The 27,312-nt window shown below is 41.3% G+C and overlaps 1 protein-coding gene across 3 annotated transcripts; it reads left to right on the top strand.

Annotated features, from left to right (window-relative positions):
- The first annotated feature begins 292 nt into the window (after nt 1-292).
- Nucleotides 293-21,685, top strand: LOC122639535 (histone H4). Of its 3 annotated transcripts, XM_043832398.1 has the most exons (4): nt 293-296; nt 3,131-3,134; nt 17,034-17,047; nt 21,358-21,685. In XM_043832398.1, the coding sequence occupies exon 4, from the start codon at nt 21,367-21,369 to the stop codon at nt 21,676-21,678; it is 312 nt and encodes a 103-aa protein (XP_043688333.1). In that variant the 5' UTR covers nt 293-296; nt 3,131-3,134; nt 17,034-17,047; nt 21,358-21,366; the 3' UTR covers nt 21,679-21,685. The 3 variants fall into 3 exon arrangements, with proteins under 3 accessions (XP_043688333.1, XP_043688335.1, XP_043688334.1); XM_043832400.1 differs by lacking the exons at nt 293-296; nt 3,131-3,134 and adding an exon at nt 11,625-11,636; XM_043832399.1 differs by lacking the exons at nt 293-296; nt 3,131-3,134 and adding an exon at nt 14,552-14,556.
- The last annotated feature ends 5,627 nt before the right edge of the window (nt 21,686-27,312 follow it).

Raw genomic sequence — 27,312 nt, 5'->3', positions numbered from 1 at the left:
TTCATGGTTCACATTCAACCCATTGAGGAAGGGCCATCTGAAGACAGCATGAGAACAATTGAAGAGGTCACACCGAGTCTAATCTAAGCTGTATTTGCTCTAGCCATTGGTGAAACTCTATCTTATCCAGATGGTAGGAGGTACCGATGATAGTGAAGAAGAAGGATTTGAGCCACAATCTGAAGATGAGTTCTCTGTTGGAATCCTACAGTGGATAAATAGCATCAAAGTTGATGATTATGAGGCAAACCCAATAGACTTCATTCAGCCTATCCCTCAAGAAGACGAAGGAAGAAGTGGCGACGAAGTAGTAAGGTCTCCAGTAAATCGAATAAGGGTGTGGTACATCAAAGGGGAAGACTTTAACAAATGGAATATTAGCATCTTCTATCAAGTGCAAGACATCCTTGAGCTAATGTCCACAACTTAATGCATCCTATATAAGGCTGCTTCCCACTTCCCAAACATGGTGTGCGAACACTTCGCGGCCCAATGCGAGAAGATAGAGTTGCTAACGGAAGAAGACTTTCTCCAGAGGGATCCTCAGAATGGTCGACAAGATTCATCAAATGCTTTTTGAAGTAGTGCCTCCAGACAAAATGTTAAACCCGTGCCCAAAAATATGGGCTAATTTGAATTTTTGGTTGTGAGTCTGAAACCCGAGGTCATAGCTACCAATACCTTGTGGAGCATTGACCGAGTAGTCAAGATAAAGGATGTAAGCCCATTGGTGAAGGCCTACATACCGTTAAGAAGGCAAATACTAACTCCTTGCAACTATACAATTCACCACCAAATGTACAACCTAAGGTAGGTATCACCCCTTGATTTCTAAGGCCCTACTCGAATACATGATTCATTAGGTCTAAGAAGCATGTAGGTGAGTGGTCACGTGAAGGCCTTGGCCTATGGATGATCTGACACAAAACAGCAAAGTGCTTTTAGCCTATTTTGGGTTTGAGATCTGACTAGGGTTATGAATAAGTTTTAGTCTAGGTTGAGTTTGGATCATCCAAATTGTCGCATGTCATGATGAGAACTCAATTCCATACATGCATGTTAAATCCTAACTCGAAGGTCAAATTCTGCTACTCTGGCAGATTGACCCCTGTTTAATTAAAATGGTATAACTTCATCATCCGAATAGAGCTTAATTTTATTAGAAGGAACCATTGTCCAATTCTATCTCCAGATGATCTGGAATTTCACTTCAAGTTGCTGTAATGGATTGAGTTCTTCTATTCGAGAAGATTGACCCCTGTTCAGTTAAAATGACATAACTCAACCATGTGAACCTCAATTTCCTTGATTCTTAATTTGTCAGAAACTAGACTCATAGGACTTCATTTTTTAGAATAAACCATTTTCCAATTCTCCCTCCAAGTGAGCTGAAATTCCACTTAAAACCCAAACTTTCCTATTGTTGCTGTCTCTGGTCGATCCACACTGGTCGATCCGGATCAACTAGTCCGATCAACTAGTGTTGCTGTTGTGTATATTTTTCACCTCTGATGTGTGGGGCCTGGTGTCTCGCACCCCAAATCATCTCTCGGCACTTCAACCAACCTATGGAAATATTGCCCCAACAATGTGACCATGAGTGGTCCACCGATAGACCTAAGTGCATTAGAATGGACTATAGAATGTGTTTTTAGCCAAAATGACCCCAACCAAACAAGCCTAAAGTCAGCCCCTATCTCCCCCTCCCCCGTTTTAGAATTCACCCTATTCATTTTGTTGAGAGGAGAAGGAGAGAAAGAGAAGAGAAGAAGAGGAGCTTGGATCGATTCTTCAAGCTTAGCAACCTTAAGGTGTCGGTCTCCAGCTCTGTTTCCTTAATCTTCTGTGCTGTTCTTAACTCCTACATATAGCCAACTTCATGGTCTTGATATGCACTCTTCATCCATCATTCCTATATATGATATTCCATGGATTTCTTGCTTAGATGCTAGGACATTTTTACATGCATGTGAAGATCTACCCCTCTACACCCCTTCTCTGTTTTCTCTTGGGTCCAGATTTGTCATAGTTATCATTCTAGCCTAGGAATGACAATCTCTATGCCCTATGGTAAGTTTAGATTGAAGCTTTATGATATATGACATGTTTTCTTTGAATGCATGTCAATTCCATGATCAAACATGTACAACAGTACTGATTTGGAGCTAACCAAACCCTTCTAGTCTTCTACAGATTTATGTGTATGAAACCCATGCATGTTGCCATGTGGGCCATAGATCCCAAACCCCACCCATGCATGTTTGATTTTTCCTTTGAAACATGATGTTTGCCATAGAACTAACCTACCCTTGCTCCCTAATCATCCTTATTAGCCATAGATCAGTAGAACCAAGCCTATATAGTGAAAACTTTCAGATTTTTCGAGTTGTACAGTCACTGGTCAATTAGATGGACCAGTACCAATTGTCCACTACCAGAAACTTGAACCAGATCTGAACCTGATCAACCCCATGGTCTGAAACATCATATGGGAGGCCATTTATGTAAACCAAATAGAAAACCATGCCCTGTTGCTATTTAGGTGACAGGTTGATTCACTCGGGTTGATTTGATCAACCAGTCCAATAAACTAGTACAGATCCTTGAATGAAAACCTAACTAAACTATGTGGGAATCCTTAGAGCATCACTTGAAAGCCCTATTGTGGAAAACCATGTAAAATTCCATAAATCCCTTTCAGTTTTGTTGCTGCTAGCACTACTAGTTGATTTAATCGACCACTTGGATCGACCACTGCTGCTGTCATTCTAGAATTGAGTTTGGCCTTGGTTTAAAACTTAGACCAAGGGTACCCTGTGACTCCATATCCATTTAAACACTAATTAATACTTGCTTTTGATGCAATCAATCTTAGGAAATAACACTTTGCTTGACAAGGAGTATTGGAGTACGATCGAGAACCAACAACCAATTGAACAACAAGATACTAAACAAGGTGAGTGGAATTACACCATACGTGTAGATGTAACATAGCTATGGGTGTATGGCAAGAAGAATAACCTACTTTAATTTTTCTTATTTAAATCCTTATGTCTTATTGGAATTACATGAAGGGTAATTTACATTGTTTTCTCTATAAAATCTTATTTCTTATTGGAATTATATTGAGAATTGTTGATGGAATACATGTATAAAATTGCTAGTTTGGATGTCGTAGCCGGCATGGAAACGAGGCTGGTGGTGGCCCGTAGAATGGGATGCGGGGCACTACCCGACCCGTACTATGTCATATAGAATGCATATGGTTAGGGTATCATTCCCCGTGCTATGCACCCTTACCAACAGGGGTTAAGGTGTTGGACACCACAATTGTGTGGGGTCAACGCCCCGAATGGGCATTGGTCGTTCAGTGGACTTATCGAGTCATTAGGACAGGTGATGTCGGTTGTTCCATCAGTCAATAGGGCTGGTGTTAGCATAGTGGTAACCTAGAGGGCTGGTTGGGCTGACCTTGGGAAGAGATGCTAGAGCCAACTAGTTTTCTTTGACAACTTAATGGGTGTATCGCGCGAAGGGGTTAGAAGCCCGCACCAGGGATACACGTATTGGGGATTGTAGTAGCATTTCACCTACCTTAGTTTTGTTGTTAGGTGGATCAATATATATAAATGAATCTCATGCATATAGACTAATAGTTGTGTTTGCATGTGCATGCATAGTATATATTTCATTCATGGGCTCGGTGGAGCTCACACTCGAACATATTTTCTTTTAGATAGTACTCCAGGTGGACATCTCAATGGCTGGGAGACTCATTTCACTGCGGAGTATGATGGTGATTATGACCATTTGGGTTTGGACCCCAAGGGAGGTTATCCCTCTTGTGCGGGTGACCAAGGTGGCCCTTGAGGATGATCCTTGAGGTATGGTCAGCATACTGATCTAACCTTTTAGGGACTCTTTTTGGGTAGATAGGATCTACTAACCCCCTTCTTTTATATAGCTACTTGGGCTCTTGATGTTGTAGCCCTTTTTGTATTTTTGTAAAGCTATTGGTTAGAAAAGTATTGACTGCATGATCAAGCGGTGAAATGAAACAATGAACGATGTATTGTATAATGTTTAATGATAAGCTTTAGCTTCCGCAGCACTCTGTATCTCTTTTATTATCCATTGTTATGGGTGTGTGTTTTGTGAGTTATATTAATTACTTCTGGATCCTGGGGATTTGGCGGATGTTGTTATACATTCTGGGTCACTTGCCCAATCAATCCTCCTAGGGGTGGAGTGGGGTGTGACAGAGTGGTATCAGAGTGAGAAGCTCTTTCTATAATCACAAACAGCGAAGATAGGACAACTAGTAGCATAGAACTAAGAGAACAAATAGATAAACAAACATGAGATAAACTTGTGGATAAAACACCATAGGAACTAACATAACGTAAAGATAAAAAGATTTTATAAACCAAAAGAGCATAAGCCATTACACCTTGTTTGAGATTGGAAGTACTACTTCCAAACTACAATTTTAAGAAAGGAAAGTTCAACTAATAACAAGAAAAAGACTTGAACAGTTTGCCTTCTAGTTATAGGTACAAAACACATCTCGTCCTATCTTAGGGCTTACTTCTATTGTATTATTTATGATTCCCATGTTTTTAGCTACACATCTCTATACGTGCGATGTTTTACTATTATGTCGTACCATAGCAAATGCTACCGTGTACATATATGTACAAATTAGAATCTTCCTTAGTTAGGAAATTTAGATTTATTTATGCCTAAGGTTCCTTTTTAGAGAAACAACCATGGTTAACACAAGATCCAACCAGGGTGGTCATCATGGAAGAGGCCCTCAATTTGTTCTAGAAGTTGGACTGTCGAACGGAGCCGAAGCTCAAAACTTTGAAGTGTCAATCACTTCGGCAAGGATGCTCGGGGACCTTCCAAACCCGATGCCTACGACCCCTCCAACTCCTGACACCATACCACCTCCGGCTATGGCCGCCAATGAAATGAATACCATCATGGTAAACATTATGTGGATTATGCAGCAACAATAGGAATTGCTGGCCCATATGACGATCAGTTCACGACCATGATGCAACAGCAATTAGTGCCACCACCCAATCGTCCTCCAAAATTTCCACCTCCCGTCCCTCAACATGCCGTAGACAAATTTACTGCTAGGGTAATGGAGAGGTTCAAGAAACTTTAGCTGCTCTCTTTTTCTAAGATTCACTCGGAGGCAATGCAACCGAAGAGATGGATTAGTGCTTTGGAAAAAGCCATTGCCGTATTGGACTATACCGATGCCAAAAGTTGATATGCGTCGGGTACCAGTTGTAGAATGAGGCTGAAGCATGGTGGAAGTCGACACGACCTAATCTAAAGGTGACTCATCCCAACCCTACTTGGGATCAGTTCAAGGAAGTCTTCTTTAAGAATTACTTTCAAGAAATTTTCAGCGATAGAAAGGAAGGTGAGTTCTATGCCCTCGTACAAGGATTAATGTCGTAGCTGGATTACCAACAGCAGTTTGAGGACCTATTCCATTTTGCACTAGAACATATGAGTGAGGAGGCTAGCAAGACAAAGAAATTTGAAAAGCCACTCAAGCCTGAGATCGGGTCCATCCTGTCAATCATGGATATTCAGACCTATGCACAGATGGTCGATAAGGCCAAGACTATGGAAGATAGATTGAAGGAGAAGACCATAGTGTCATCGGGGCTAGCCAAGCGGCCTAACGCCTTCCAAAATTTAGAATGGCCCAACAAGACCTTCCGAGGATCAATCTTAAGCTCTAGCCTGACAAAATACTATAGGCCTAAAATGGGTCAAGCTTATCAACCCATTCGCCCAACACTCAACCAGCCTACACAGTATTATCGCCATGCCTCAAACTAGTCTACTCTACCACCTTGCCCGGCATCAAGTCTAGAAGGCCAGACTTCTTCTCAGCCTATCTGTCCTGCACTTACCTATCCGCCTGCTGGACCTAGTCACTGTTATACGTGCAAACTGCCCGGACACATGTCTAGAGATTGTCCTCATTACAGATTTTGTGCACCACGATGAGGTCCACCTATTACTCAGCTTTCCTAGTCCCAAAGCAATGGAGTCCAAGAACAAGTATATGCCTTGGACATAGGGGAAGCTGAGGCAAATCCAAATATGATGACAGGTACTTTATCCATATCATCCTCACCTGATCGAGTATTAATTGATTCTATTGCATCACTCTTTCATTTCCACTGTTTTGTAATAAGATGAATGTACACTTGAAGAACTTGGAACACAAATTTGTATTTAGCACTCCTACTAAAAATGTTGTGAAATTAAATAAGGTATATGTACCTTGTCCAATAGAAACTTGTGAGAAGGAAACCTGAAGAGATTTTGGGATATAAAGAGCACTGCCACCACAACTGTACGATCTTGTTGTAAAGGTATTGTGGAGTAATTAACCTGATTGAGGAACGTCTGGTAAATGAGAAGAGGAAAGGTAGTCGAAGTATCCCCACCTACTCAAATCTCCAGACACGTCAAATTTTGAGGATGAACTTCTTATAAGGTTGGAGGAATATTAAACCCGTGCCCAAAAATACGGGATAATTTGAATTTTTGGTTATGAATCCAAAACCTGAGGTCATAGCTACCAGTAGCTTGTTGAGCATTGATCGAGTGGTCGAGATAAAGGATGTAAGCCCGTTGGTGAGAACCTACATACCATTAAGAAGGCAAACACCAACTCCTTGCAACTATACAATTCACCACCAAATGTACAACCTAATGTAGGTATCACCCCTTGATTTCTAAGGCCCTACCCGAATACATGATTCATTAGGTCTAAGAAGCATGTAGGTGAGTGGTCACGCCAAGGCCTTAGCCTATGGATGATCTGACACAAAATAGCAGAGTGCTTTTAGCCTATTTTGGGTTTGAGATCTTACTAGGATTATTAACAAGTTCTAGTCTAGGTTGAGTTTGGATCATCCAAACCGTCGCGTGTCATGATGAGAACTCAATTCCATACATGCATGTTAAATCCCAACTCGAAGGTCAAATTCTGCTACTCTGGCAGATTGACCCTTGTTTAATTAAAATGGTATAACTTTATCATCCAAACATTATTTTCTTTGATTCCAATTTTGTTAGAAACTATATCCATAGAGATTAATTTTATTAGAAGAAACCATTGTCCAATTCTATCCCAGATGATCTAGAATTTCACTTCAAGTTGCTGTCATGGATTGAATTCTTCTATTGGGCAGATTGACTCCTGTTTAGTTAAAATGACATAACTCAATCATTTGAACCTCGATTGTCTTGATTCTTGATTTGTTAGAAACAAGACTCATAGGATTTCATTTTGTTAGAATAAACCATTTTCCAATTCTCCCTCCAAGTGAGCTAAAATTCTAATTCAAACCCAAACTTTCCTGCTGTTGCTGTCTCTGGTCGATCCGGATCAACCAATCCGATCAACATGTGCTACTGTTGTGTGTAATTTTTTTAACTCTGATGTGTGGGGCCCAATGTCTCATACCCCGAATCATCTCCTGGCACTTCAACCAACCTGTGGAAATAGTGCCCCGACAATGTGATCATGTGGGGCCCACCTATAGGCCTAAGTGCATTAGAATGGGCTATAGAATGTGTTTTTAGCCAAAATGATCCTATCCAAACAAGCCTTAATTCAGACCCTATATAAAGCCCACCCCATTTCAGAATACACCCTGTTCATTTCGTTGAGAGGAGAAGGAGAGAAAGAGAAGAGAAAGAAGGAGAGAAAGAGAAGAGAAGAAGAGGAGCTTGGATCCTTTCTTCAAGCTTAGCAACCTTAAGGTATCGATCTCCAGCTCTGTTTCCTTAACCTCTGTGTTGTTCTTAACTCCTACATATAGCCGACTTCATGGTCTTGATATGCACTCTTGATCCATCATGCCTATATATGAGATTCCATGGATTTCTTGCTTAGATGCTAGGAGATTCTTACATGAATGTGAAGATCTGCCCCTCTACACCCCTTCTCTATTTCCTCTTGGGTCCAGATTTGTCATAGTTATCATTCTAGCCTAGGAATGACAATCTCCATGCCCTATGGTAAGTTTAGATTGAAGCTTTATGATGTATGACATGTTTTCTTTGAATGCATGTCAATTCCATGACCAAACATGTACAACAGTACTGATTTGGAGCTAACCAAACCCTTCTAGTCCTCTGCAGATTTATGTGTATGAAACCCATGCATGTTGCCATGTGGGCCATAGATCCTAAACCCCCCCCCCATGCATATTTGATTTTTCCTTTGAAACATGATGTTTACCATAGAAGTAACCTACCCATGCTCCCTGATAATCCTTATTAGCCATAGATTAGTAGATTAAGCCTATACAGTGAAAACTTTTAAATTTCTCGAGTTGTATAGTCACTGGTCGATTGCCACTAGTCAATTGGATGGACCAGTACCAATCGACCACTACCAGAAACTTGAACAAAATCTAAACCTGATCAACCCCATGGTCTGAAACATCATATGGGAGGCCATTTATGTAAATCAAATAGAAAACCATGCCCTGTTGCTACCTTTAGGTGACAGGTTGATTGGATCAACTAGTCCAATCAACCAGTACAGATCCTTGAATGAAAACCTGACCAAACTATGTGGGAATCTTTGGAACATCACCTGAAAGCCCTGTCATGGGAAAACATGTAAAATTCCATAAATCCCTTTCATTTTGGATGCTACCAACACTACTGGTCAATTTGATCGACCAGTTGGATTGACCATTGTTGCTGTCATAACAGAATTGAGTCTGGCTTGGTTTAAAACTTAGACCAAGGGTACCCTTGGACTCCATATCCATTTAAACACTAATTAATACTTGCTTTTGATGCAATCAATCGTAGGAAATAACACTTTGCTCGACAAGGAGTATTAGAGTACGATCGAGAACCAACAACCAGTTGAACAACAAGATACTAGACAAGGTGAGTGGAATTATACCATAGTGTAGGTGTAACATAGCTATGGGTGTATGGCAAGAAGAATAATCTACTTTACTTTTTCTTATTTAACTTCTTATGTCTTGTTGCAATTACATGAAGGGTAATTTATATTGTTTTCTTTATAAATTCTTATTTCTTATTAGAATTATATTGATAACTGTTGATGGAATACTTGTCTAAAATTGCTAGTCTAGATGCCGTAGCCGGCTTGGAAACGAGGTTGGTGGTGGCCCGTAGAATGGGATGCGGGGCACTACCCGACTCATACTATGTCATATAGAATGGATATGGTTAGGGTATCATCCCCCGTGTTACAAACCCTTGCCAACAGGGGTTAAGGTGTTGGACACCACAATTATGTGATGTCAATGTCCCGAAGGGGCATTGGTCGTTCAGTAGACTCATCTGGTCATTAGGATAGGAGATGTTGGTTGTTCTATCATCAATAGGAGTGGTGGTAGCACAGTGGTAACCTAGAGGGCCGGTTGGGCTGACCTTGGGAAGAGATGCTGGAGCCGACTGATTTTCTCCGACAACTCAATGGGTGTATCGCGGGGAGGAGTTAGAAGCTCGCACCAGCGATACACGTATTGGGGATTGTTGTAGCATTTCATCTGCCTTAGTTCTATTGTTAGGTGGATTAATAAATATAAATGAATCTCATGCATATAGAATCATAGTTGTGCTTGCATGTGCATGCATGGTATATACTTCATTCACGGGCTCGATGGAGCTCACACTCGAACATATTTTCTTTTATATAATACTGCAGGTGGACATCTCAATGGCTGGGAGACTCATTTCGCCGTGGAGTATGATGGTGATTATGACCATTTGGATTTGGAGCCCAAGTGAGGTTATCCCTCTTGTGCGGGTGACCAAGGTGGCCCTTAAGGAGGATCCTTGAGGAATGGGCAGCATACTAATCTAACCTTGTAGGGACTCTTTTTGGGTAGACAGGATCTACTAACCCCCTTCTTTTGTATAGCTACTTGGGCTCTTGATGTTGTAGCCCTCTTTTGTATTTTTGTAAAGCTATTGGTTAGAAAAGTATTGACTGCATGATCAAGTTATGAAATGGAACAATGAACAATGTACTATATATATTTGAATGTTTAAGATAAGCTTTAGCTTCCATAGCACTCTGTATCTCTTTTATTATTTGTTGTTATGGGGGTGTGTGTTGTAAGTTATATTAACTGCTTCTGGATCCTTGGGATTTGGTGGATGTTATTAAACATTTCGAGTCATTTTCCCAATCCTCCTAGGGGGTAGAGTGGGGTATGATACAAAAGGTACCAAAAAGAACTACAGCAACAACAATCAATAAATGAAAAATGGCAATTGCCTCAAGTCATGAAGGAATTGGAAGATGCTGTCACACTCGTGTTTGCCCTGACAAAAGATTTGTGTGGAAGTCCTCCACCATCTCCAGACCGTTGAAGTAAGGAGTTTCACAAATGGGAACGAGCACACGATAAGGTCTACCTCTATAACATCAATGTGGAGGAGCCAATGAAAGATCCCATGGAAAACATTTATCCGGTCATATCCAATGATGAGAGGGCTCATCAGAAGAAGAGGAACAGATCTTTATCTGAAGCAATGAGATTCCAAAAATCAACCAGTAAGGTCTTTGAAATGATCCAATAAATGATGCTAGTAGGACCGTGAAGGCCGGACCATGACCAGCTCATCAAGCACCTCTATGAATAGTAAGAAGCCTTATCCAAAATCCTACAGAAAACCCGAAAGACCATTGCTGCCTTGGAAGCAGAATGCGAAGTCAGTAGCCCAAGAAAGAGGAGTCCCATGGTGGGAACCCTTGTAATAACTAAAAGTGACTTGACAGATGGAGAGTTGTGCCCAGTTAAGCTCATCATAAAGGGAAAAGAGCTTGAGGCTTCAAAAACCCGAAGCGGGAAGAACTTCAACGATAAATGATTGATTGCGGACTTATTGGAAAGCTATCAAAACAAAGCTTTCTAACAAATCTAAGATTGCTTCAATCTCATTTATATTGAAAGAGTTATGTTTCGGTCTATTAGAAAAGGAAACTCATTGGGGGAATATTGGATATTCCACTCAAAATTGGATTCCTCTAGCAATGTAGATCTTTTCTTATTGAGAAAGATTGGACGTGTAGATAATTGAGTCATAATTGGAAACTCAATATATCACACCCATGTGAGCTAGCCTTTGGGATTGTGTGAGATGCTAATATATAATATTAGTGAGATTGCAAAATCATACACAAGATACACAAAACGCCAAAACCGTGGAGCTCTACCTCTCCCTCCAAAAACCGTTCTCTCCCTGTCTCTTCTTTGGTGTTTTGATCCTAGAAGAAATCCAAGGTGGTGTGTTCCTTGGTGGTGTGGAGGAGATAAACAGCTTGACTGTGTGGAGAACCCAAAGCTTGCGTGGTACATGGAACGATCGAGAAATGGCTATCATCAATTGGAGGTCTTGCATCTGTGAGACTTAGGTAATAATCGATCCCTACTTCGTTCAGTTATTGAATGACTTCTCCATCGATATTGTGATCTTGTTTTCGCTTCCACATGGATCGCACTTGTGATGCTAACAGTGGCATCAGAGCCTCTTTATCGATGGGGTTGTTTTCGCTTTTCCATTATTTATGTGATGCTCTTAAAATTGTATTCAGTTTTTTATTTAAAAAAAAAAAAAATTGGGATGAGATGCATGCGACCAAGGGGCCGCGAGCTTACTGCCTGCGCACGCCCCACGTGCCACACGCACCCCAACCCCATGTCGCGACCATGCCCCCTCTTGTCGCATGCCTGGCTGCCTGCCGCGTGCGCTGTGGCTGGCTGCCGCATGCGTGCGATGCTACCTGTGTGCCTTTGTGCACCTTGCTTATGGTCTTCCCTTCTCTATGCTTTTTCCCTTCGGCTATTTTGTGTAGCAGTTTTTCTATCAAAGAAAAAAAAATTTCTGGTTTGCTTATGGAAGGGAATTTCATTGGAGAAGATGGGTGGAGAGATTCCTCTCTTCACCCACCTTTCCCAATAGGCATAATAGCTTATTGTAATTTTATGGTTTATTAATTTTATTTTAAGCATGTATGTGATTGCATTGTGGGGGTATGTGTCATAACCATTGTGGCATAAGTTGTCATGGTAATGGCTATGTGATCCACATGATCATTGTGACATTGGATTGTCATGGTAATGATCATATGATGCACATAACCATTATGACATAGATTGTCATGGTAATGGTTCTATGATGGATGCATTGGATGCACATGATCATAATGACTTGGATTGTCATGGTAATGATAATTTTATGTGTTTTTGGGCAATTTTCACATAAAATATTAGAATATTATTTTTTAGCATCATATATATAATGAGGACCATGGTTATGGGATTTAAAAATTACATGCGTTAGATGTATATGTGTGCTAGGCATGGCATGGATCTAGTTTTATATGTAATTTCCTTTTTATCCTCCAGGCAGTCCAATTTTGGTGGACTGGTTTCCTGTTATGTAATTTTATTTATTTGGAAAGGATTGTAATAATTTTTGAATTAGTTTAAAATTATTCATTGTAACCGCTTAGAGATCGCATTGAGATCAGGATCGTGTTTTAGATCGTGGATCGAGGATCTTGTCAGTTCGGTGGAGAGAAGATTGAAGGAAGGACTTGCTCACTTGAAGTGTCCAAGTTTATTATAGTTTTTGAAATTTTTTCCTGTAATAGTTAGTTGCATATGCATTATCACACTATTATTGCCATGTATAGGAGTAACATATGAGGCTGTGATTGTTCCCATCCATCTTTTAATCAAAGTGAGTTTATCATGGATATGAACTCATATTGATTAAATATGTTATCCCATAACCATTGGTGTTTATATGTTTATATTTTTCTTTGGATAGATGTGCTATTATGTTTATACATTGGATGTATGATTGTGGTTTTTATGCGTTCCTATTGCCCCTCAATTTTAATACAAGTGTGATATGAAAAAACCCTGGTTGGTGGGATTCTCATGGCCTCCCTTAGTTGGTGAGTGTAGAAATTTCATCGATCTATCCTTATAGATGCTGATAGAATAATATTTGGGTAAATTGGTGAAATTGTCTGCACTCATCTCACATATGATAGGTAGAGAATGTGGTCAATGGTATATGTACTATGATAATAGGTATTAACCCACAAACACCATAGTTCCCTCCAAAATTAAGGGTAAGCACTTGACTTGAGTGTGTGTCAGCCGATAGGAATGAACATGACACTCAAGTGGCCAAATCACATTGGAAGTCTAAGCGATAGACAGAATAGTCTACCCAACCAAGATGTGAATAATGAACTCTGATAGGCTAAGTCAGGAGCATAAGGGTTGATGGTTTCCAATTCATGCCCTATAAACTAGAGGGAAGCTTAGGGTGTGATTAACCATTGATTGTTCTTACCCCAGTTATTTCAATGGTTGTAGATCATGCTAATTGTTAATTTTTGTGCATCATGTAGATTTAAAAATGTCAATCCAAATCAACTATGCTGCCCTTATTAAAGACCATATTTTGATCGGCCCAAACTATGTTGACTGGAGGAGGAACATCAAGTTACTCCTGTCTGCAGAAGGTCTAATGTCTGTCCTGGATGAAGAAGAGCCTGAATTACCTAATGAAGAAAACCCTGAATCTAAGTTGGCCTATGAGTTGTTTCGACAGAAAAACTCTAAGGCAAAACTCCTCGTGTTGAGTTCTCTGGAAAAGACCATCGCTGATTTGGTCAAGGATCTATACTTGACCAAGGACATGATGGAGGAGTTGAAGGCGATGTATGGGAGAGAAGAAAGACATGCCCATCATCAACTGGTGACACTCCTCCATAGCACAAAGACTGCTCAAGGTACTTCGGTTATTGATCATGTCATGAAAATGCGAAACTTGTTCCAAGAACTGGAGAACCTTGGGACATCCTTCAAGTTGAATTATAAGACGGATGTCATCTTCTACTCTTTGCCTCAGGAGATCTACGGATCATTTATTGTTAATTATAACATGAACAAACTCTTCGTGGAACTCCCTGAGCTAGACAACATGTTGCAAGAAGTGGAAGCTGCATCCAAGAAGCAGAAATTGGAGGTCTTGACTACAGAGGACAAGTCTTCTTCCGGCAAGGGCAAAAACCTTAAGGTTGGCAACAAGGGAATTCAGAAGAATAAAGGCAAGGTGACTTATTTCTATTGTAAGAAGGATGGACATTGGAAGAAGGAATGTCGTGCTTTCCTGGCTGCTCAGAAAAAGAAGCAGGAGAAACAGGAAGAAGGTATTTCTGAAACCTTGGTCCTTTATGAGTCTAATTTGTCAGAGGAACCTATTAACACATGGTTGGTGGACTCGGGGTCTATCGCCCATATTTGTAACTTGTTGCAGGGGTTCAAGCTGACAAGAAGACTGAGTAAGGATGAAGTTTGTTTGAGAATAGGTACGGGTGCTGAGACCATTGCTGAGGCCGTTGGAGATTTCACTTTAGTTTTTTATAATAGTACTTTAATTTTAAGAGATTGTTTTAATGTTCCTCATTTTAGGATGAACATTGTTTCTGTTAGTAGGCTTGTTAAGGATGGTTACACTTTCCTTTTTGGTAATAAGTTAACTATTCGGTTTAATAATTCTTTTATTGCTTCTGGCCTATTGGATAACGGATTATATCTCTTAAAACTGGTACTAGAGGTAAATGAAATCTCCAATAATTCTTTAAAAAGAAAATCAGCCCAAGATAATTCAACATATCTTTGGCACTTAAGGTTAGGTCATATTGGAGTAGAAAAGATAAACAGGTTGGTGAAGGACGGATCTTTGGAATCATTGAAGGTAGAACCTTATCCAACCTGTGAGTCGTGTCTACAAGGAAAGATGACCAAGAAACCCTTCTCTAACAAGGGAAGAAGAGCCGAAGCTGTGTTCGGATTAATACACTCTGATGTGTGTGGACCCATCAACGTTCAGGCGAGGTATGATTATGAATACTTCGTAATCTTCACTGATGACTACTCTCGCTATGGTTATATATACTTGATGCACCGCAAATCGAAAACCTTTGACAAATTCAAGGAATTTCGAGCAGAAGTTGAAAAATAGTTGGGTAATAGCATCAAGTGCCTCCGATCTGATCGAGGAGGAGAGTACTTATCAGATGAGTTCAGGGACTATCTGAAGGAAACTGGGATTATAACTCAGTTGACTGCCCCAGGAACACCTCAACAGAACGGAGTTTTAGAAAGGAGGAACCGAACCTTGTTGGACATGGTTCGGTTAATGTTAAGTTATTCAGAACTGCCATTGAGTTTTTGGGGTTTTGCACTGAAACTACCATCTATATACTGAACAGGGTACCAACAAAGTCTGTGACCAAAACACCTTTTGAGTTGTGGTATCGGCGTAAGCCTAGTCTTCAACATCTTAAGGTGTGGGATTGCATAACACATGTAAGGAAACAACAGACAGATAAGTTGGAACCCCGAAAAGATAGATGCTATTTCTTGGGATACCCTAAGACTACAATAGGCTACTACTTCTATGACCCTATTAATCAGAAAGTCATAGTTAGTAAGCATGCAACATTTCTTGAGGATGACATGATCTCACCAAGATCAGATCCAGTTGTCATTGAAGAAATAATTAATGACCAAGTACCCTCTGCGCCGACAAAAATTTCAATTGATGTACCCACAGTTGAGCAACAACCTCAAGAGCCTAGGAGGAGTGGGAGGTCTATCAGACCACCAACTCATTTGAACCTTCTCATTGAGGAGGATCAAAAGGTGGAAGAATTCCACATGGTGTCTGATTGTTCAGACACAGATCCTTATACTTACGCTGAGGCTCTTAAGGATATTGACTCAGTGAAATGGCAGGAAGCTATGTGCAGTGAAATAGATTCCATGGATTCTAACCATGTCTGGACTCTTGAAGATCTGCCACAAGGGGTAAAACCCATTGGCTGTAAATGGATCTATAAGAGGAAAAGAGGTGTGGATGGAAAGGTGGAACGTTTCAAGGTAAGACTGGTGGCGAAGGGATACACTCAGAAAGAGGGTATTGACTATGATGAAACCTGCTCACCAGTAGCGATGATTAAATCCATTCGGATTCCATTTTCGATTGTTGCATACCATGATTACGAGATTTGGCAGATGGATGTATAGATTGCTTTCCTTAATGGTTATCTTGATGAGGTCATATACATGAATCAGCCAGAGGGTTTTGTTTTCCCAGAGGAGGAAAACAAGGTAAGCAGGTTGTTGAGGTCTATTTATGGACTAAAACAAGCTTCCAAATCATGGAACAGGAATTTGAGTTTGAACAAAACATTGATGAACCATGTGTGTATAAGAAAATTTATGGGGGTGCCGTTTGTTTTCTTGTCCTATATGTGGATGATATACTACTCATTGGGAATGATGTAGAGTTGCTTTCATCGATAAAGATGTGGTTATCCAAAACATTCTCAATGAAAGATCTGGGTGAAGCCAGCTACATCCTAGGAATTAAGCTTGTGAGAGATCGCAAGAAGAGGATGTTGGGATTGTCACAATCCACCTACATTGACAAAGTGCTTAAGAGATTCAACATATAGGATTCGAAGAGAGGTAATGTGCCTCTCAGACATGGAATCGGTTTATCCAAGTCACAATGTCCTCAAATTCATGAGGAAATTGAGACTATGAAGAGAGTTCCTTATGCTTCAGCAGTAGGAAGTCTGATGTATGCCATGTTGTGTATCAGACAAGATATTTATCATGCTGTAGGGATTGTAAGTCGATATCAATCCAATCCAGAACAAGAACATTGGACAGCTGTCAAGGGGATCCTCAAGTATCTAAGGAGGACCAAAGATTACTACCTTGTATACGGTTGTGATCAGTTGTCAGTAGTTGGATATACGGATTTCGATTTCCAAACTGACAAGGATGATAGAAAATTTACCTCAGGGATGGCCTTTATGATTGGTGGGGGTATAGTGATTTGGAGGAGTGCCAAACAGAAGTCAACAGCTGATTCCACAATAGAAGCTGAGTACTTGGCAGTCAGTGAAGCAGCCAAGGAAGGTGTTTGGCTCAAGAAATTCTTGACAGACCTAGGGGTGGTACTTGAGCTAGTGGAGCGACCCATATAATTATTTTGTGACAACAGGGGAGCTATAGCATAAGCGAAGGAACCAAGAGCTCATCAGAGGAACAAACATGTGGAGCAAAAATATCACTTGATTCGTGAGATTATTCAGCGTGGTGACATAGCCATAGCTAAAATTGACACTGCAGATAACTTATCTGACCCCATGACTAAGGCATTGTCTCCTGGTGTTTTTGATAAACATGTTGGAAATATGGGGGTGAAGTCCATGGGTAATTGGCACTGATGTACAAAACTCCTTCTTTTTGAATTAATAAATTTTGATTTTGATTAGCACAATCAGTTATTAAGCTCAATTGTTGTTCATAGGTACTCATACCTAAAACTGTTCACCACTGGGGATGGGACTGGACATCTCATCCGGTATGGTGGTCACATTGTATGTGCTTAGGGAGGATATTTTTCCAATGACACAAATGTGAGTGAACATTTGGTGTGTACATTGGACTGGATCACTTGAGAATTTCACATGTGGTGTACTGCCAGTTTATAAAGAAAATGATACTCTCTTAAGTAGTTCACGATTGGTTCCTTGACCTGAGGGGTCCTTCTCGATGCATTCATATGTTGAGAGTTTTGGTGTACCAACGGTTGATATCTCTCTCTGATTATATATCGGTGCACTGGATTCTCAATGTCTGACTGTATTCGAAAGAGATGCCCAACATGGAACCCACAACCCATACGTTGGGAGTATGTTGAGGAGAGTATTCTATACAGGATTGGACACAAATCCGGTTTAGATAGCATTTTTCAAAATATTTTTGAAATGTTTTTGAATATATATATATAAAGCATTATTTATTTTCTTGAACATTTTTGGTTGAAATGTTTTCTCTCGGTCCAATCAAGGTAATTGAATCTCTCGATCGATGTATTGGTTCATTGAGGTTTGACAGTCTCATACACATGCCTTATATTGAACCATGCAACATTGTTTTGTGGGGGGACTGATGCGTATTTTAACTACTTACCTTGGGTGTTGGTTATTACATCTGCTTAGCATCTTCGATGTTGCACATCTTAGAAGCTGAGTGGAATCCCATTGCGATCCTATCCCTTCCTTTCAGTTCCATTCATTTATGCTGTAATGGTTGATCATGGCTTCATTTTGATGATCCTCTTGTAAGATTGGATCTTAAAGTAGGATGGAGGAGATTGTTAGAAAAGGAAACTTATTGGGGGAATATTGGATATTCCACTCAGTATTGGATTCCTCTAGCAATGCAGATCTTTTCTTATTGAAAAAGATTGAACGGGTACATAATTGAGTCATAATTGGAAACTCAATATATCACACCCATGTGAGCTAGCCTTTGGGATTGTGTGAGATGCTAATATATAATATTAGTGGGATTGCAAAATCACACACAAGATACACAAAACCCCAAAACCATGGAGCTCTACCTCTCCCTCCAAAAACCGTTCTCTCCCTCTCTCTTCTTTGGTGTTTTGATCCTAGAAGAAATCCAAGGTGGTGTGTTCCTTGGTGGTGTGGAGGAGATATACAGTTTGACCGTGTGGGGAACGCAAAGCTTGCGTAGTGCGTGGAACTATTGAGAAAGGGCTATCATCGATTGGGGGTCTTGCATCTGTGAGACTTAGGTAATAATCGGTCCCTACTTCGTTCAGTTATTGAATGACTTCTCCATCGATATTGTGATCTTATTTTCGCTTCCGCATGGATCGCACTTGCGATGCTAACACGGTCAAACGTACCTTATTTGATACCATGTCCAAGAATAATATAAGGTACCAAACTTGGATAAAAACCACAAGTAATATTTTTAGTGTTCTCTATGTGAAACTAATGCATGGATTGAATTTAAAATGTCAAAAATAGGCAGCACAACAAGAATCAGGGCACCTCGAAACCAAGGTTCGAGTTAGCCTGGAGAAAGTCCCAAGTTTCGACGGAGATATGGTTGAAATCGAGATGAACTCATTTTCTGGCTGGTCGAAACCTAGTCGAAACCCGAGTTGTAGAACCTTGGTTATAATTAGAGAGAGCGAGAGAGTAAAAGACCCTTATTTACACCGTTGTTTTATAAAGTTTATGGAAATGACTACTTTGCCCATAAAATAATGGTTCTTTACCATGTGCTCATTAAAGAGCAGCGCAAAACAGGCTGAAATGTGATTTTAATTTTGAAATTGAAAGAACTCGTCTCCTATTTCAGGATTTCTATTCCAACGGATTTCTATTTCACTAAAATAAGATTCAAAAATCAAACCAAACAATTTTGAAATAGACATCACCCCTTGAAATTGAAATAGAAATCAATCCAAAACAACCCTTAGAGAATTGGGATTTGAAGCTAAGATAGGGACATTGGGGCCCCCATGTTCACCAGGGAGTTTCCTCTCAGGCAGGTGGCCCCAAGGGGGGAGGTGGAGTCGAACTCAAGACTTTCAGCTCCCTTAGGCCTTGTCCCTTGCCAACTGCGCTGCCCCTTGAGGTTCATTTGAAATAAATTTTATCCATTCTCAAATCATGAATTCCATTGGATGTATCCTGTCAACAAATCTAACGGTTGAGATTAGAAATTATAACTCATATTTCTCTCAATGTGGGTCCCTGTATATAAGATACACGTGACAAATTTTAATCCCACAATAAGTAGCACGTTTCTGTTACCCGGTACTTCCTTAGGCCATCTTTGATATGGTTTTTTTTTTTTCCTTAAAAAACATTTTTGGTTGTGTTTGGTAATATTTATGGAGCCTGTTTCTATTAAGAAAAAAATTGAAAAAAATCAAAAACCAAAAATAGGTCCTGACCCATTTATTTTTTTTTTTTGGTAAAGTCCTGACCCATTTATGTGTTTTGGCAAAAAATCACTTTTGATCATTTTTTCAAGGACTTTAAAAAGTATGCCCTCATAAATCTAAAAATCAAAGGGTAAGAATGTCAGTTCTCATTTAATTAGAAGATCGACCCTCATTTTTTTTGTTCCTTCTTCTTCCTCCTCCTGTTGCAACACCATCCGCCACTTACCCTTCATCTTATTTTTCCTGCACTCCACCCGCCCCTTCATCTTCTTCTTCATGACCCCACCCGCATTTCCTCCTCTTCTTCATCTTCTTCATGCGACCCCACCCGAGTTCGCCTGTATCGACATGAAAGGGACTGAATTTAGAGCTTCTGTGTTCCAGAACGGTTGGTTGAAACTAGGCAAAGAGCCGGACAAGCCATCGGCTCGGTTGTTCTTGGTGGTCAAGGCAGAACCAGATCCACGATTCATCTTCCAATTCGGCGGCGAACCCAAATGCAGCCCTATAATGTTTCAGATCCAGGGGAATATAAGACAACCTGTGTTTAGTTGTAAGTTTAGTGCTGATCGGAATTTCAGATCACGGTTAATTTATCTTCTTCTGTTCTTTACCATTTCTTTCGGATTTTTAATTGGGTTTTGAAATTTACGTCCTCTGGATACAAAGATTAATTGTTTAAAGACAAAATTTGTAGATTCTTTTCTCCATTAAAGCTTGCAAACAAGAACAAACAAAGAACATTTGAAATTTGAAAGTGAATAAAAAATGTAATTCAAAATTTCAAGTGGACTCTACTCTGATTTGCTTTGCTGTTGAAAAAGAAAATCTCGCCTTAAGTAAAAGGGAAATCCTAGGATTCCACTTCCTGATTTTACTTTAAGATCTTCTTGATTTTAAGGAGAGCTGAGAGAGTAATAAGGAAGGTGGATGAAGAAAACATCTCTTAATCCATTTTTTCAAAAAACCATTTTGCACATAGGGATATCAAACCCATTTCTTCACAAAATCCATTTTATGTCTGTTGGTTATCAAACCAATTTTATGTTTTAATCAAAAATGATTTTCGTTAATGATTTATGATAAATCGACAAAAATTAAAAATAAAAACTATACTAAAAAGAGCCTTAGCCTTGATGGATGTGTATTTGTTATTTCTCAATCCATTACGGCGAAGCTCGCCTCATTCCCTCGATCCCAACAACTTTATTTCAACCAATCAAAACTCATACATTCATATCCAACGGTTAAAACACCAAAACGAATTGAACACAAAGATCGCTTACTAATCCAACGGTCACAACATTACTGACTCATCTATAAAAATCCAAAACTTATCGAACTTGGAAACCAAAACCAAAAAAAATTTGAGTCGCAGGGTAGGTCCGAAGAAGAGAAAGCTATCCAAGCTTCAAGGGTTACGGTTCGAAGGGGGAGAAAATGTCAGGAAGAGGCAAGGGAGGAAAGGGATTGGGAAAAGGTGGAGCGAAGAGGCATCGTAAAGTGCTGAGAGATAACATTCAAGGTATCACGAAGCCTGCAATTCGTCGTCTCGCGAGGCGTGGAGGTGTCAAACGTATTAGTGGCTTGATCTATGAAGAGACACGAGGTGTTCTCAAGATCTTCCTTGAAAACGTTATTCGTGATGCGGTTACCTACACTGAGCATGCTCGGAGGAAGACGGTGACTGCCATGGATGTGGTTTATGCTCTCAAGAGACAAGGCAGGACTCTCTATGGATTTGGGGGTTAGGGTTGTTGTTGAAATTTTGGGTTTCTTCTTCTTGGTGTAAATGGGTTCTCAAGTTAATATATTTTCATGGCTTTGTTTTTAACTATGTTCGTGTTTCCCTTTTTTTTATTTTCTGTATTAGGAAGCTGTAATATTTGTTTCTTGTTAAAATCGTTCTAATTTTTCCCTCTTCCTCATATTCTCTTATAAATCCTAACTGCAAAACTAATTCTCCTATAAACCTTAACTGCAAAATCGGGAGCGATCGAGAACAGAGCTAGGTAAGGCTAAATCGTGCATTAGGTGTAGTACGGACTCGATCTTCCGAGGAAAGTGGTGGACGATTGAAATCTGTGGTTTTCGGTTTCAATCTGCTCAATGGTTTGAATGACTAATTAATTTCTCTGGGTATTCTGCGAATTTGCTTAATCCTGGGTTGGACCGATTCATAAGTATGGTATTGGCCAATAATCGAGATCACCCTCTACCGATCCGATTCAGGCGATTCTTAATTCTTTCCATAATCCCATGGTTGTGTACTACAATCATGGATTATATAGATTTTACAGACAACATAGCGCTTCAGAAGTATAGTATGGACGGACCGTCACAGTTTAAGGTCATGTTTAAAATTTGATGACAGAATCATTGATTTTCGGGTCCATCTCCCCTCAAAATCGATGTTTTGTTTTCTTGGCTTCCAAACAGCTCTTAAGACGGAAGCTTCAAATTTTAGGTTCAATGAGGTGATTTTTGTTAAAGCTTAGTTCTGAAATATTTAAATTAGCACCTTGAGCCCTCAATAGCCAAATCTTGATTTTTCTTTTTCTCATTTAATGTTAGAGAATAGTCCCAAAAAACAGTCGTCGCAAATTTTTTGGTAAAGCAAACACGAGACTTATCTTCGCATAATTATCACCTCTTTGGCTCTTGATCTATAAAGCAACTTCTCTTCCCAATTCACCTTTTTTTGATCTTTCTCTACAAATCTTGAGTTATGTATGATTAAGCTTACCACTGGGTCTCTTTCAACATTTTTCCAACGGTTCTTAATTGATTGTTAGGATATTAGCATTCCATTAATCATAGAGATTTAGGGATTACCTAAACCAAATGGAATTGCAGCAGAAGGGATGATCGAATGTGGCTTGCAGTTACGAGCACTACGCGATCTCTACAGGTTTTTCTCAGAGAACTCCACACCACAAAATCCTAGGCGGCTGAATGGAAACCCTAGGATAACACAGGACTTGAAAGAGGGAAAGATCTAATCAATTAATCCTTATTTAGGGTTAAGCCTAATAAGTATATTTATAGGCTACACCTAGCCAGCCAAAGGAAGGATCGGTCACTTAAGTGACCGTTCCTCTCTCTCTCTCATTTTCGGCTCAGCCGGCTTGCCCCATGTGGGCGGACCAGCTGGGCCTCAGACCCATTAACGATTTACATCTCCCACTAGTCCACACAAGGCGCATACATTATGCATTTAAGTTTCTCTCATTCCGCGTTATCCTCCATACAGGTAATGGGGCGTGCGACCTGTCGAGATGATACAAGGTAGGAGTACTATATCAAACTTCCATCTAGCCAACATAGTGCATCACTCTCAGAAGCCTCGGAATACCCCAACCGATCTACATACACCCGATCTAACACTCTCGTTCCCTTATGATGAGTAGTGTTAATCCTTGGTATACAATGTACTCATGACTGCATCGATCAAAAATACGACATGTCACCCTGGCAATGAGTCACATAACAAAGGTGTAACGTCCAATGGTTTTCCTTGAGCCCCTCATGTCAATCCAAATATCCCCAACAGCTTTCGCAATCGCTTCTCGTTAGACCGCATCATCCATGGTCCTAAGGAGAACGTCAAAGTAGCGTCATTGGGTGTCTTTTTCATGACATTGTCTCAGGTAATAAGGGTATTGTGGGATTAATATAATCCACGTGGCTCACATAGTGACGAAGCAGGGATCCATTCGGTCACTCTCACAATCGATCGTCATGAGCACATGCAGTATGATATGCATGCTATGGCGTAACTCTCACTAGGGTGGGCATGTCACTCACAATAAATAAACGCCATACAGATCTTAGTCTAGTCGCTACTCTAAGCGCCTAACCTGAGTCTCTAGCGTAGTCACCCTCATGGTTTCTGCCTAGAACCTCACATCTGGCTTCTAACAGGCTACATGGAAGTGTGGTGTCTTCCACGTTGGACCAAGTAAGGGTCTCATCTTAGCTCTAACTAAGGCGCCATAGAGCACACATGCTCATGGGCTCATCTCGCTCGCTACACCCCAGCGTCGAGGCGAATCATCCGTGTGAGTGGGTCGATCCTAAGCCTGGTGACATCTTTACAAACAATGAATGTATACACACAAGGTTACTCAAATAAATATATGCTCATCAATAAATGTAAGAGCAATACAGATAAATGTCCATCACAAACAAAGTGTTCCCAAAGCAAATACATATCAGATCCGTCTGAGTCCCAAGTTCCTAACGTGAACTAGGAAAACATCTCTGGCAATGGACTTAGTCAATGGATCAGCCAACATATTGCCAGTGGAGATATGCTGCAGAACCACTTCACCTCGCGCTACCATGTCTCGAATGTAATGATACCGTATGTCAATGTGCTTGGCTCTACCATGGAACATGGGGTCCTTTGCAAATGCAAGCGCTGCCGTGCTATCACAGTATTGTTAGAGCCTTTTTTTGGTGGGTCCCATGTCATTAGTGGGACCATGCGCCGTTAGAGGGACCGTTGCGTGAAGGGCCACATCAGTAGCCTTGAAGGGGATAAGGTGGACCCCGTCAAGGGTTGTTGAGAAAATCACTCCTATAAAGGTAGCGTCTCCTGCTTCCAAGGAGGAGGAAATGGAGGCCACCACCACCACCTCAGCGTGGGCCCAAGAAGGAATAACAGAATCTGCTGTAAGAGGGGGCCACGTGGGAGATAGGGAGTAGGGTTTGAAGGTCACTACAAAGAGGTGTAGCCGCTACTACCCAGATAAGGACTATTATAAAAGGACCAGGAACTGTCTTAGAAAAGAGGAACACACACAATCTCAACTCTTGGCATTTATCTTTAAAGTTTTTGTTTTGTTTGCTAGATCCGTACTTTAGTTTATTTCTCAGTTTCTTGGGAGGGTATACTTGCCACATCAGTAGGCTAATCATTGGGAGAGAGAATCAGGAAGTTTGCTCGCCCCAGAGGTTTGGTCTTACTTGTAATCGGTTGGTGTACTTTTTTAATTATTAATTTAGTCATTTTATCTTACATGTGAGTCAATTTCCTTCTTGATCAGTCTTACACGCTTTTGGTAGACCCCATTGAGACCGTTATCCATAAAGTCTAACCTAAAGGTCCTTAGAGATAACTCAGGCACGAGGGAACCCTATACTCCCTGGTTGGCAGTCAGATGGGCCGCAACCCTAGTCCGTTTGAACCTGCGTCAAAGGTTCTGGCACGCCCTGCATCCATCTCAGCCCAAGCCATTTTGTGAGAGTGTTGGACGTTTCCTCACCAACTTAGGATTCGCAATGGGACCAAAGAAGAAAGCAACCAAGTCCCACAATAGGAGAGAGGTGGTTGACGACATGGTTAACCCTTTGGCCGCAAGAGACGGCCAAGAGACCGAGGGCTCTGACTCTCATGACACGGGCAACAGCGAGGAGTTGTTGCACCAATTTACGGTGGCTATGCACTCCGAGCCCATGATCGCGGATATGAGACACTTGGTGACCGCTATCAGACCGATTGCTGAAGATATCCATAATTTGATCCAAACACAGAACCAGGCCGCTGAGAGCCAGCAGGCCCGCTTTGATTGCTTTATCAGCGGTTAGGATTCCCATCTTGACTAGCTTATCACGGTCCTGACTACTCAAAGGCAGACCGCACAGCCAGGATTGGTCTAGCCATTAGGGTTTGCCTTGCCAGAGGCTGCGACATCCCAAACCGTCGGGCCTGAATTGGACACAGGTAAAGCAGGGCGCAAGTAGCAATCAACGTTCGTGGGGAGCTCCAGCCAGGTGCTTGTGTCGGGGGACCAGCCCGTGACTTATGGGAATCCACTTTACCAAGTAGGGATTGGGACGGTCGTTGGCCCTACCTTCTCATTCTCCAACCCCACAACTACGAATGGAACCCTGGTCGGATTGGCCTATATGGCCTTGCCAGGGGTAAGCACCGCCTATCGGCCTGCAGCCTTTACTGGTCCAGTAAACAACGTGGCCTCCCTGGAGGCTGTGGAGTCGTGTGGAACCATAGGGATACAGCCAGGCCTCAAGGCTGACGCCGGTCCCTTAGGGGCAAACGCACGACCGTCCCCTGTGGCAACAGGGGCGAATGCCATTCCCGTCGGAGGGTACCAATACCGGACTTCGGCAGGAGTGCCAGATGGGAGAGGGGCAGGATACGCCACGGTGTGGCCTACAGCAGGTCCATGGGCAGTAGGACCCAGACCGGCCTTAAACCCAGAATTGATCATGGGGAACAGGCTAGTGCTCGATTATGAGGAGCTGGCGCGCCTGATACAAAATAGTATAGACCCTGCTTACAGATCGGTCGCTCAGCCGGTCTACCAAAAACCATATCCGGATTACGTGGATAATATTGATCTAGGGAGAAATTGGAAGATACCCGAGTTCACCAAGTTCTCAGGAGAAGACAACGTGTCTACCATCGAGCACATTGCCCGGTTTATCGTACAGTGTGGGAACTTGGGGGCAAATGATGCCATAAAATTTAGGCTCTTCCCTAACTCGTTGACTGGATCGGCTTTCACATCGTACTTTCACCTGCCGGCCAATTTGGTGCAGAATTGGCAGGAAATGGAGGAGCAGTTCCATATGCAGTTCTATAAGATCGAGCCCGAGATCACCATTGGGGACTTGGCACGAATGCGCCAAGAACCAGGAGAAACAGTGGACAAATTTTTCAACCGTATCAAGCTGGCCAAGTATAAGTGCCCGACCCTCTTACATTAGGGCAAATACGCAAAAATGGCCCTTGGCGGACTGAACCTCGAGCTCAGGAAAAGGTTCGCCAGTCAGAACTTCGTGGATCTTGGCCAGTTAGTAGTCCAGGCGGCGCCTTACGAGGCCCTGCTAAAGGAGGAGGAGCAACGCAAATTGTCCTCCATTGGGACTTATTACAAGGATGCCGCCTCGAGCAGCTACCCGTTCCTAGGGGATGGGGAGCCCAAAGCAGTTAGCTTCTTGGATTATGAGGTTGATGTGGTAGAAATAGGTGAGGGGAAACCCTACGTCTGCAAGGCCTTAGCAAAGCAGGTCAGAAATGACCAACAGACCGAACAAACTAAATCGGCCCCCCAGTGGACTTTCGACGCCGGGGTAAAGTATTCCTTCGACATTTCGAAGGCCGAGCTTATTTTTGTTCTAAAGGACAAGTAGATCAAACTGCCACCGGGACACCAGATCCTAGTGAGTGCAGACTTGAAAGACCAAAAATATTGTAAGTGGCACAATACTCGTACGCATATGATGATTAACTATGTTGTTTTGTGTAATGCTTTGCAGAAGGCTATCACAGAAGGTTGAATCAAGTTTCTTGAAAGGGAGAAAGGGGTGATGCTGATCGACGAAAACCCTTTTCCTGTCAACATGTTGAGCGCTGAT

Source organism: Telopea speciosissima, chromosome 9, assembly GCF_018873765.1.
Source record: "Telopea speciosissima isolate NSW1024214 ecotype Mountain lineage chromosome 9, Tspe_v1, whole genome shotgun sequence".
Taxonomy (NCBI): Eukaryota; Viridiplantae; Streptophyta; class Magnoliopsida; order Proteales; family Proteaceae; genus Telopea; species Telopea speciosissima.
The sequence above is the reverse complement of the archived record's forward strand: the minus strand, read 5'-3'. Positions and strand labels throughout refer to the sequence as shown.